Here is a 12,492-nt window from a genome sequence, read left to right as displayed (position 1 = left end):
GCCTCCCAAAGTGCTGGGATTACAGGCATGAGCCACCACGCCCAACCTCTGCCTACTCTTTGGTGACAACTTGTGCTTGGTGTTCTCTGCCACATTCCCTCACAAGCCCCTGCCATCTGGCCCCTGCCCCCTCCACTGAACTTGCTTTAGCAAAGCCCTGAGACCTGCTAGCTGCAAGCCCAGTGGACAGTCATTCTGTCTCTCACTGGCCCTCTTAGCCACATCTACTGTTGACCTACCCTCTTATTAAAACATATCTTGGGCTGGGTGTGCCGGCTCATGCTTATAATCCTAGCACTTTGGGAGGCCGAGGTGAGAGGATTGTCTGAGTCCATGGGTTCAAGCCTGGGCAACTTGGCGAGACCTCGTCTCTATAATAAACAAAAAAAATTAGCAAGGAGTGGTGCTGCATGCCTGTAGTTCCAGCTACTTGGAAGGCTGAGGTAGACGGATCACTGGAGCCCAGCAGGTCGAGGCTGCAGTGGCTATAGCATGTCACTGCACTCCAGCCTGGGTGACAGAGTGAGACTCCAACTCAAAAAAAAAACACGTCTTTACGTTTTCTTCTTTTTTCATCTTAGATGTTTCCCCCTCTTGCCCTGTCCCCTTTGTCTTCAGGTTCTGTACTGAACCTCCCATGTGCTTCATATCTTCATGGCCTTGATGACGTCATCTGTGCTGAAACGTCTGATCCTATGCCTTAGCTGTGCACTACAGACTATATGAATCCCTTCCTGGGCTCCTACTGGACATCAAGCCTAACACTCTCCCTTAACCCCTCTTTTTTTTTTTTTCTTGAGTTGGAGTCTCACTCTGTCACCCAGGCTGGAGTACAGCAGCACGCTCCCAGCCACCACAGCCTCGACCTGCTGGGCTCCAGCGATCCTTCCACCTCTGCCTTCCAAGTAGCTGGAAATATAGGTATGTGCTACCACGCCTGGCTAATTTTTTATTTATTGTAGAGATGAGGTCTCGCCCAGTTGCCCGGGCTGGTCTCGAACCCACAGGCTTAGGCAATTCACTTGCCTCTGCCTCCCAAAGTGCTGGGATTGATTACAGGCTGAACCACCGAGCCTGGCCTTCCTTCTTCTTCTCATTTGGGTACCAAGTCTCATAAACTGGGAGCAAACTGGAAGGAAACAAGGATGGCAGCCAGTATATCAATTAGGAAGATGTTCCCATCATCCAGGCAAGAGGCATCAGTGGCTTAGACAAGGGAGATGGCCAGAATAGTTAAAAGTAGACCTGGGATTTGCAATAGAACAGACAGGAAGAGACTGAGTTGCAGGAGGTAAAAACACACCGGTTTCCATGCTATTCCCAGAATACTCAACTTTTCCTTCTTCCTCAGCTCGGTATCAAAAGCCAGCTCTTCCTTTGAGCCCCAGTTCAAAGGGCCTTCCCTAACTCGCCTTCATCTGAACTTCTGCAAAACGCCTCTCCCTGGTATTGTCCACAGTTTCTTGGAGAAAACGGCCCGATGTATGTCTTATCACCCTGCTAGAACTTAAACTTCATGAAGATGGGGTATATCCTCCCCTACCACAGCCAGGGTGCCATGCACATTGGAGGTGAACAGTGTTTGGGCAGTGGACTCCCAGCTTTGCTCTCCAGCCCAGTGTGTGGCCCATGGATAGAACTGAGTTTCTCTACCTTCTCCTCTAGCTCAGAGTCAGGTGGCGCAGACAGACTTCCCTAAAAGCCGAGTTCAAGTCTTGATTTTACTAGCTGTGAGGCCTTGGTCATGTCCCCTCATCTCAACAGGCCTCTCTTTTCTTCCTTTCCTGCCTCTCCCTGAACATTGCGAATGATCAAATGAAATCGTGTTTGTAGAAGCATTTCTATAAGGCATTTTTTGCCAGGTCCCCCTTCCTGGAGGGAGAGTGATGATAGCTGTTTTGTGGCCGTGAGGCAACCTTGGGAACAAAGCTGCATGTTTAAAACACGGCACTTAGCTGAGTGTGGTGGCTCAAGCCTGTAATCCCAGCACTTTGGGAGGCCAAGGCGAGAGGATTGCCTGAGCCCAGGGGTTTGAGACCAGCCTGGGCAGCTTGGTGAGACCTCCTCTCTACAGTAAATCAAAAAATAAGCCAGGTGTGGTAGCATGTGTCTATAGTTCCAGCTACTTGGAAGGCTGAGACAGAAGGATCACCTGAGCCCAGCAGGTCGAGGCTGTGGTGGCCGTGAGCATGCTGAGGCACTCCAGCCTGGGCAACAGAGTGAGACTCCAACTCAAAACAAGCAAACAAACAAATTAAAAAAAACACAGCACTTAATGCCTTCCCATACCCTTGCACTTCCTAAAGAACCCCAGTGCAAAATATTCATTTATTCAGCTTTCTGGATGCTTCTGCCACCAAACTTCTACCCCACTTCCCTCCTAGGTGATTACTAGCTCTGAATACCTCATAAGCCTTTCTGCAGGGGAAGGCATGGTCTTGGCTCATCAGCAATGGCGCCCTCTTGCTTGGTCAACTCCATCCCTTAGTTCATCAAACCAGATGGTCTTGGGACTTCTCCTACCGTGCACATCCCTTCTGAGGCCTTATTTGGAGACATGTAAAGATGGATGCAGAGTATCATGTTTGATCCCTGTGGTTGCAGCACTGAATGTCCCATGTGTCCCCTTCTTTCCCACCAGGATATCACCCCCCTGCAGGTGGTTCTGCCCAACACTGCCCTCCATCTTAAGGCATTGCTGGACTTTGAGAATAAGGATGGAGACAAGATAGTGGCAGGAGATGAGTGGCTCTTTGAGGGACCTGGTAAGTGTGTCTCTACTGGGCCTGAATCGGGGCTGGGGGCTTCCTGCCTTCCCACTACAGCCCCGATGCCTTCTGACCTTCAACCTCCACTTACTTCATCTCTTCCCAGGCACGTACATCCCCCAGAAGGAGGTGGAGGTCGTGGAGATCATTCAGGCCACGGTCATCAGGCAGAACCAGGCCCTGCGGCTGCGGGCCCGCAAGGAGTGCTTGGATCGGGACGGCAAGGAGAGGGTGACAGGTGGGGTCATCAAGGGGTGCTGATGGTGGGTGGGTAGGAGGACCTTCCACCTGGGGAAACAGAAGAAGGTCTGGGGAAGCCACTTGTAGCCCAGGAGAGGTGCTTCCCTGGTATCTCTTGATAGCTGTTGAGGCTGTCTGCTGCTTCTTCCTACCCTCCTTTCTGCTGGCTCCACCCGTCCCTGATCCCGTGACCATGATTATGCTGATGTGACATTGTCCTCCCCATCCTCACCACTAGCTGTGGGCCCTGGCCATGTCTTATCTGGTTCTAGATCAACAAAGCAGAAGTTCAAATACAATGAACAAATGTGACATTTACTTGTGCCAGATGTGGTTCAAAATGCTTTCCAAATGATAACTTATGTCATCATCAAACAATCTCAAGGTACTGCCATACCCATTTCCATATGACAAAACTGAGGCACAGAACTCAGGCTTCTTTCCCTGGGTGTGTGGCCAGACACGGCAAGACTGGGCCCTGCACCCAAGAACTCTTCCTGCTCCAATAAACCAGAAGCATCTACAACTCTAACCTAGGAACATCTGTGGCCCATTTTAGGGGAAGAAAAACTGGTCTTTGGAACTCAAAGAGGGCACTGCAGTATGTTGACAGAGCAGCAACTTGAGCGTCTTAGAAGGGCATCTTAAAATTCTGCTGTAGTAGGGGTTAGTTATCTTCAGGCCTCAAAAAGACAAAATGCAGCCAGACACCGTGGCTCACGCCTGTAATCCCTGCACTTTGGGAGGCTGAGGCGAGATGATTGCCTGAGCCCACAGGTTTGAGACGAAACTGGACAGCATGGCGAGACCTCGTCTCTACAATAAATAAAAAACTTAACTGGGCATGGTGGCACATGCCTGTAGTTCCATCTACTTGGAAGACTGAGACAGAAGGATCGCCTGAACCCAGCAGGTCGAGGCTGTGGTGGCTGTGAGTGTGCCACTGCACTCCAGCCTGGATGACAGAGTGACATTCCAACTCATATAAAACAAACAAAGCAAAACAAAAAACGGAATGAATGCAAGAACACTTGCCAAGCCCTCAAGCCACAGAGTAGTGGCGTCTCCTTGCCCACAAAGTCCTCCTGATCCCCTATATCTAGGCTGAGGGAAGGGTTGACTGGGGAGCAGATGGGGCGACCTTTGACTCTTACCTTCCACTCTTGGCCCAGGAGAAGAATGGCTGGTCACCACAGTGGGGGCGTATCTCCCAGCGGTGTTTGAGGAGGTTCTGGATTTGGTGGATGCTGTGATCCTTACAGAAAAGGTTTGTGCTCTGGAAGTGTGGGTCATGGGACCCGGGGATATGGAACAGTCAGAGTGACAGAGAATGGTAGCAGATAACACCAGTAAGAGAAGGTATATTTCTAGAGTCACTAGGGAAAAAAGTCAGTGGTCACATCACCTGGGGGGAAGTATTCCAGGTCATCTGAAAGGGTTAAAAAGTCTTCCTGAGTTGGTAGAAATCATCACTCAGACCAGGGAGCATTCAGTGGCTTCCCAGATCTTCTGAGGAACTTGGAAGTAGTTTACTTGAGCACCCAACGCCTCGCTCTGCAGATAGCCCTGCACCTCCGGGCTTGGCAGAACTTCCGAGACACCAGGGGAGTGGCCCGCCGCACCGGGGAGGAGTGGCTGGTGACGGTGCAGGACACAGAGGCCCACGTACCAGATGTCAACGAGGAGATGCGGGGGGTCGTGCCCATCACCACCTTGGGCCCCCGCAACTACTGTGTGATTCTCGACCCTGTCGGACCTGATGGCAAGAACCAGCTGGGGCAAAAGCGTGTGGTCAAGGTGAGTCCCTCCACCTCTCCAGGGGCCCTGGGATGGTAAATGCCCTCGAGTGGCATGAGGCCTTCTGCCCTCTCTCCCTTCTTTCCTTGCAAACCAGGTCCATGTTCTAAACACCCTCTGCCTTTGCACACTTGGTTCCAAAGCCTGAAACACCGGCCCATTTGATTCCCAGGCAACCTCCCTCTTACCTGTCAGAACTCAAGTGACATGCTGCCTCTTCTGGGAAGGCCTCCTGGCTCTTCCCCATGCCCAGAGACCCTGAAACTCTCTCTGATGCAGTCATGCATCACTTACTGATGACTATACATTTGGAGAAATGATTGTTAGGTGATTGTGTTGTGCAAACATCACTGAGTGTACTTACGCAAACCGAGATGGTACAGACTACCACAAACCCAGGCTATGTGGTATAGCCAATTGCTCCCAGACTACAAACCTATACAGCATATGACTGTCCTGAATGCTGTAGTCAACTATAAACATGGTATTTGTGTCTCTAAATAGAAAAGTTACAGTAAAAATATGGTACAGAAACTCCATTATGATCTTATGGGACCAACGTTGTTATGCGGTCTGCAGTTGACTGAAATGTCACTATGAAGTGCGTGACTGTATTGCACACATCTGTGTTCTGGAAACTTTGTCATCATTCATAAAACAAGTCTCTTGGTCTCCCCTTCTCCCCACTCCCTGCCTCATCCCCTCTCTGAACTGTACCTAGGAATACCAGGGATTGGCAGGCATTTTCTGTAAGAGCCCAGATGTAGATATTTCAGGCTTTGTGACTCATACAGTTTGCTGAAACTGTTCAACTCTGCTGTTGTATTGTGAAAGCAGCCTAAGAAATGAGTCAGTGAGTGAGTGCTGCTGTGTTCCTGGAACATTTTATTTGTAAAAACATGAGGCATAAAAAGTAGATACAACCCAAACATCCATAAATTAATGAAGGGATACAAAATTGTGGCATATTCACACAAAGGAATATCATGCAGCTATATAAAAAAAAGAAAGAACATACTTATACATGCTATAACATGGATCAAATTGAAAACATCGGCTGGGCATGGTGGCTCATGCCTATAATCCCAGTACTTTGGGAGGCAGAGGTGAGAGGATTGCCTGAGCCCGTGGGTTCAAGACCTGCCTGGGCAACTTGGCGAGACCTCATCCCTACAATAAATCAAAAAGTTAGTCAGGCGTGGTAGCGTGCACCTGTAGTTCCGGCTACTTGGAAGGCTGAGGCGGAAGGATCGCCTGAGCCCAGCAGGTCAAGGCTGCGGTGGCCATGAGCAGTGTGCCATTGAACTCCAGCCTGAGTGACAGAGTGACTCAAAACAGCAACAGCAACAAAAACCAAAATTGAAAACATCATGCTAAGTGAAATAAGCCAGGCATCAAAGGCCATATGTTGTAGAAAACTATTCATATGAAATGTCCAGAACTGGGCAAATTCATAGAGAAAGAAAACAAACTTGTGGTCCGGGGAAAAGGGGAAACAACAGTAACTTCTAGGTACAGGATTTCTTTTCAAGGTGATGAAAATATTCTAAATTTACATAGTAATGATGATTGAATAACCTTGAATATACTGAAACAACTGAATTGTATATTCTTTTTTTTTTTTTTTTTTTTTGAGTTGGAGTCTCACTCTCGCCCAGACTGGAGTGCAGTGGCCACTCCTAGCCACCGCAGCCTCGACCTGTTGGGCTCCAGCGATCCTTCTGCCTCAGCCTTCTGAGTAACCGGAATTACAGGCATGCACTATCACGCCCAGCTAATTTTTTTGATTTATTTTAGAGGTGAGGTCTCGCCTGCCCAGGCGGGTCTCGAACCCGCGGGCTCAGGCAATCCACTCACCTCAACCTCCCAAAGGCGCGGGATTACAGGCTGAGCCACCGAGCCCAGCTTGAATTGTATATTCTAAATGAGTAAATTTTATATGTAGATTATATGTCAATACAAATATATATTTACAGGCACAGTGACTCGTGCCTGTAATCCTAGCACTTTGGGAGGCGGAGGCCAGATGATTGCCTGAGCCCTGGCTAAGAGAATAAGACTCCAACTAAAAATAAAATAAAATAAATAAATAAATAGGCAGTGGGTCAGATTTGTGCCAAAGGCCAAAGTTTGCCAACCTTTGGATCACACCATCCTAAGAAAACAAAGCATGGGAGAAATGAAGAAGAATAGTAGGTTAATTTTTAAATGTTTAGCTTGTACAGTTCCTGGTCCTGATAGTTTCCAGAATCTTCCCAAGCCCATGTTTGGCCAGATGAGATTCTGCAGACACTTGTGTAGCGCCTCACAGTCCAAATAACACTTCTGCATAGATAACATGGGGGTGAGAGGGTGCGTTTTGGCTCCCATCCTTAACACAAGCCTGAGACAGCATGTGGCTGCAGAGGTGTCATCTGAGGCACCTGCAACTCTGGGTGGCAACTGCTCCTAACCCCTAACCCCACATCTCCCGACTAGGGAGAGAAGTCTTTCTTCCTTCAGCCTGGAGAGAGGCTGGAACGAGGCATCCAAGATGTATATGTGCTGTCAGAGCAGCAGGGACTGCTACTGAGGGCCCTGCAACCCCTGGACATAGGGGAGGACGGGGAACAGGTCGCACGCCAGGCTGGAGACCGCTGGCTCATCCGCGGGCCCCTGGAGTATGTGCCGTCTGCCAAGGTGGAGGTGGTAGAAGAGCGTCAGGCCATCCCTCTGGATGAGAACGAAGGCATCTATGTGCAGGATGTCAAGACTGGAAGGGTAATGGCTGAGCGGTGGGCAAGCGGGGAGATGCTGCTGGGGGAGGGCACAGGGTGGAAGTGGGGCAGAGGACCTCGGGGGCATCGAGAGCCGCATCTGGGGGGAGCAGCTTCTAGGAATGAGGGCATTCCACGGAGTATTTGCCCTCCTTTGTCTTAAATATCAAATTTCCAATTTTAGAAACTCCCCCTGAGAGGATGAGCCAGGTTTTAAGATGGGGACTCTGCCCTACTGCAGGTCTGGCCCCCAGCATAGAGGTGTGACCGGGTGGCCTTGAGACAACAGGAGCCTCCTCCCCCATGTCCATGTTCTGGGGGAATCTTTCCTTTTTGCTACTTTGCCTAAAACTTTGACTTTTGTTTGACCTTGGGCCACATCTCCAACCTTCTTCTAAGAATCCAACCTAGAAGTAGAGCTAAGAAGGCTAGGGGGTGTTGGTGTATACTGCCTCCTTGCTAGGATTACATCTGTCCCCAGGATGCCCTCAAGCTGAAGGAAGATTCCAGAAACAATACTGGGCTCTTCCTATATGTCAAGTGCTGTCCTTTGGACTAGATATGTGAAATGTCATTCCTTCCTTAACCCCATGAGGTAGTTACAATCAAGTCATTTGACAGACAAGGAAACTGAAGCCCCAGGGGGTGAAACAGCTTGCCTAAGATGACAGAGCTAGCAGATGACAAACCCAAGATCGAACCCAGCCTCATTGTGGAGACCATTTAACCACAGTGCTGTACCTCCCCTGGACCAGCTCTGCTTTAGGACCGTGGGGTGGGACTTTCTTCCTTCTGCCCTCACTGTCAGTGTCCCTCCTTGTCCTTGTCTCTCAAGGTACGTGCTGTGATTGGAAGCACCTACATGCTGACCCAGGACGAAGTCCTGTGGGAGAAAGAGCTGCCTCCTGGGGTGGAGGATCTGCTGAACAAGGGGCACGACCCTCTGGCCGACAGGGGTGAGAAGGACACAGCCAAGGCCAAGACCCTTCAGCCCTCAGTGCCCCGGAACAAGACCCGCGTGGTCACCTACCGTGTCCCGCACAACGCTGCCGTGCAGGTGTACGACTACAGAGAGAAGAGAGCTCGGTGAGGGCCAGCCAGGGTGGGGAGCAGGGGTGGGGATGCTCGCTATGTGTCTGACTGACCTCTGGCTCTCTCTGCAGTGTGGTCTTTGGACCCGAGCTGATAACACTGGGTCCTGAGGAGCAGTTCACAGTGTTGTCTCTCTCAGCGGGGCGGCCCAAACGTCCCCACGCCCGCCGTGCGCTCTGCCTGCTGCTCGGTCCTGATTTCTTTACAGACGTCATCACCATCGAGACAGCAGATCACGCCAGGCTGCAGCTGCAGCTTGCCTACAACTGGTAACAAGGGTGGGGCGTTGGTGGCAAGGGCTCCTGCTGGGCATAGCCCTGGGGACCCCAAGGAAGAGAGGTGCCCCCTGAGGTTGTGGGCTCCTCCTGAGGACAGGATGTATGACCCCATGCCATGGTCAAGAGGGAACCCAGGAACTCACGCAACCCAAGGAAGCTGTGGGCTCACCTCCTAGGACCAGGACACTGGGGCCCCAGTAGCTGGACACTACCCCAGCGAAACTCCCAGCATGTGTGCAGCCAAAGGCTTAACTGCAAGGTTATTAAAAGATCAGTGAGCTGGGTGCAGTGGCTCACACCTGTAATCCCAGCACTTTGGGAAGCCGAGGCAGGTGGATCAATTGAGCCCAGGAGTTAAAGTTCAAGAGACAAGGTCTGGACAACATAGCCAGACCTTGTCTCTACAAAAATTTTAAAAAATGAAAAAATTAGCCGGGCACCTGTAATCCAAGCTATTCAGGAGGCTAAAGCAGAAGGATAGCCTGAGCCCAAGAGGTCGATACTTTGGTGAGTCATGATGGTGCCACTGCACTTGAGCCTAGGCAGCAGAGTGAGACTCCAACTTAAAAAACAAAAGATGGATGGGACACAGCCATGGAAGCAGGTGGCAGAGCACATGCCCTGGAGCCTACTGCCTGGGAGCCTATTGCCCGGGTCTGCATCCCAGCCCTGCTGTGGACCTGGGCAAGGAACTAGGTGCTTTTCTCAGTTTCTCCATCTGTAAAATGAGGAAGACAGCATAACCTCCATCACAGGGCTAACAGTGCCCTGAGTGTGGTTAGAACTCAGTGGCAGCTATTAGAATTGGATGAGGTAAGTCATGTCCAGAAGCAGCGCTCAGCAACCCTCAAGCATGCATTCCTCACCTCTGGCTGAGAGTAGCCAGTACCCTGACACAGGCAGATGGGCTGCTAACATGTTCCCGGCACCCTACGATCAACTTTCTGGCTTGCCACATATCATGTGACCTTGGGCCAGTCACTTAACCTTTCTGGACCTCTATTTCCTCATCTGTAAAATGGAGAAAATGCTCCTCCCCGTCTCAGAAGGTGACTGAGAGAATTAAACGGGAACAGGGTTGTTGCTTAGGATCTCACCAGGTACAAATTAGAATTCTTTAGCGTAAGAGACCTTCTCAAAGAGAGAGTTGTTTCCTTAGGGAACACAGCTTTCCCATCCTGAGCCTCTTTGTTCACAGGCACTTTGAGGTGAGTGACCGGAAGGATCCCCAAGAGACAGCCAAGCTCTTCTCCGTGCCCGACTTTGTGGGTGACGCCTGCAAGGCCATTGCATCCCGGGTGCGGGGGGCTGTGGCCTCTGTCACCTTCGATGACTTCCACAAGAACTCAGCCCGCATCATTCGTACTGCTGTTTTCGGCTTTGAGACCCCAGAGGCCAAGGGCCCTGACGACGTGGCCCTTCCCAGGCCCCGGAATCAGGCCATCTTCCCCCAGAACGGGCTGGTGGTTAGCAGTGTGGATGTGCAGTCAGTGGAGCCAGTGGACCAGAGGACCCGAGATGCTCTGCAGCGCAGTGTCCAGCTGGCCATCGAGATCACCACCAACTCCCAGGAAGCAGCAGCCAAGTGAGTAGGGCCCAGGACCCGGCCATCCACAGTGCTCACTGCAGGCTTCTCCGGGGTTCCCATCTCAGCATCGGCCAGGACCTGGATAGCATGGCATCCCCTGATGGCCTGTTTGCTGTCTTCTTTGCCCCTGGGGGCCTATTGTCTACCCAGCAGATAGGATGACCCATTTAAGTGTGAATCACATGCCACCCCTGTTCCTGTGGCTTTCCACCTTGCTTTGATAAAACCTAACTCCTTTGTGGGCCTTCCAGGCACTCCGGGCTCCAACTGGCCTCCCCAGCCCATCTCCCAGCCTTTCCTGCTAGCCGTCATGTTCCAGCCCCACTGGCTCCCTCCTGCTCCCCTAATGTGCAGCTTGTTCCCATCTGGACCTTTTGCACCAGCTTTTCCCACTGCCCAGAGATCTCCTTTCAAGGCGGTCTCCTCGATTGCCTAAGCCCATGCAACGAGACCAGCCTGGGCAACATGGCAAGACCTCGCTCTACAATAGATTTAAAAATTAGCTGGGTATAGTGGCGTGCACCTGTAGTTCCAGCTACTTGGAAGGCTGAGATGGAAGGATTCCCAGAGCCCAGCAAGTCAAGGCTGCGGTGGTTGTGAGCATCCCACTGCACTCCAGCCTGGGTGACAGAGTGAGACTCCAACTCAAAAAAAAAAGTGGGGGGCCTAGAGAACCCTTGTCTTTCTCCTATAAGTGAATATCGCCCTCTTTGTGCAGCTGTCCATTTTATTGCCTTCAAGGTACTCGTCACTCTCTGAAATCCTTGCATGCTTATGTTTTCCCCACTGGAGGGCAAATACATGAAAGCAGGGACCATGATCACACCTGTGTTTCCTGCATGCATACTGTTCTGGGTGGAGTTCTGTGTTGAGTGCCTTCTTTTTAGGGGCCAGGGTGTATCCTGGGCATCCAATAGATTGGTGGTTTCTGCCCTTGGTGCTTCTGTTCCCACACTAGCATCTTACCTGTCCCCCCTTCCTCCAGGCATGAGGCTCAGAGACTAGAACAGGAAGCCCGTGGTCGACTTGAGAGGCAGAAGATCTTGGACCAATCAGAAGCCGAAAAAGCTCGCAGGGAACTCTTGGAACTGGAGGCTCTGAGGTAGGTAAAGAACTACAGGAGGGACCGGGCATGGTGGTCCATACCTGTAATGCCAGCACTTTGGAAGGCTGAGGCAAGAGGATAACTTGAGCCCAGGAATTTGAGACCAGCCTAGGCAACATAGTAAGACCCTATCTCTACAAAAAAATGTGTAATTAGTTGACCGTGGTGGCATGCATCTGTAGTCCTAATAGGCTGAGCTAGGAGGATCGCTTGAGCCCAGGAGTTCAAGGCTGCAGTGAGCTGTGATCCTGCCACTGCACTCCTACCTGGGCAATAGAGCAAGACCCCATCTCAAAAAAAAAAAAGAAAGAACTAGAGGAGGAGAAGACTGGCATCTTGAGATAGCAGCTAGTAGAGGTAGTGGTATATGAGAGAAAGGGAGAGGGAGGGAGGAAGGGAGGGGTGAGAGAGAGAGGGAGAGAGAGCTACCACTGGATAAGTCAAGGCTGTGGGAGGGCTGGGCTTTCTCCTGGGTCTCACCTGACTGCCTCCTCCTCCAGCATGGCTGTGGAGAGCACCGGGAGCGCCAAGGCAGAGGCCGAGTCCCGCGCGGAGGCAGCACGGATCGAGGGAGAAGGGTCTGTGCTACAGGCCAAACTGAAAGCGCAGGCCTTGGCCATTGAGACAGTGAGTGGGGGCTGCCTGTGGAGGGGTGTGGCCCCAAGGTTCACTACAGCTCCTGAGAATGAGAATGAGAATGAGTTCCCTCCCATAAGGCCTTGCTCAGTACGTTGTTGTCATTTACAAAGCCCTTTGCATCACAGTAATTCATTTAATACATTCCTCAAAGGCAAAGTTATTGTGCCTGTTTTTTTTTTTTTTGAGTTGTAGTCTCACTCTGTCGCCCAGACTGGAGTGTAGTGGCCGC

General features: G+C 51.1%; 1 protein-coding gene across 4 annotated transcripts in view; it reads left to right on the top strand.

The window, feature by feature from the left end:
- The window catches only part of MVP (major vault protein), a 31,463-nt gene that overhangs the window by 17,458 nt on the left and 1,513 nt on the right, over positions 1–12,492 (top strand). For 2 of the 4 annotated variants that reach the window (XM_021719385.1, XM_008071675.2), the window contains 10 exons: positions 2,642–2,765; positions 2,875–3,006; positions 4,181–4,275; positions 4,569–4,805; positions 7,284–7,565; positions 8,397–8,647; positions 8,725–8,922; positions 10,130–10,516; positions 11,505–11,621; positions 12,125–12,251. In XM_021719385.1, coding sequence (XP_021575060.1) covers positions 2,642–2,765; positions 2,875–3,006; positions 4,181–4,275; positions 4,569–4,805; positions 7,284–7,565; positions 8,397–8,647; positions 8,725–8,922; positions 10,130–10,516; positions 11,505–11,621; positions 12,125–12,251 — 1,950 coding nt within the window. The remainder of the gene's footprint in view (positions 1–2,641; positions 2,766–2,874; positions 3,007–4,180; positions 4,276–4,568; positions 4,806–7,283; positions 7,566–8,396; positions 8,648–8,724; positions 8,923–10,129; positions 10,517–11,504; positions 11,622–12,124; positions 12,252–12,492) is intronic. The other 2 variants (XM_021719386.1, XM_008071676.2) reach the window with 2 other exon arrangements.

This window comes from Carlito syrichta, unplaced genomic scaffold, assembly GCF_000164805.1.
Source record: "Carlito syrichta isolate Samal-C Ts95f unplaced genomic scaffold, Tarsius_syrichta-2.0.1 Scaffold314605, whole genome shotgun sequence".
Lineage (NCBI taxonomy): Eukaryota > Metazoa > Chordata > Mammalia > Primates > Tarsiidae > Carlito > Carlito syrichta.
Note: the sequence above shows the minus strand (reverse complement) of the source record. Positions and strands in the feature narration are given on the sequence as shown.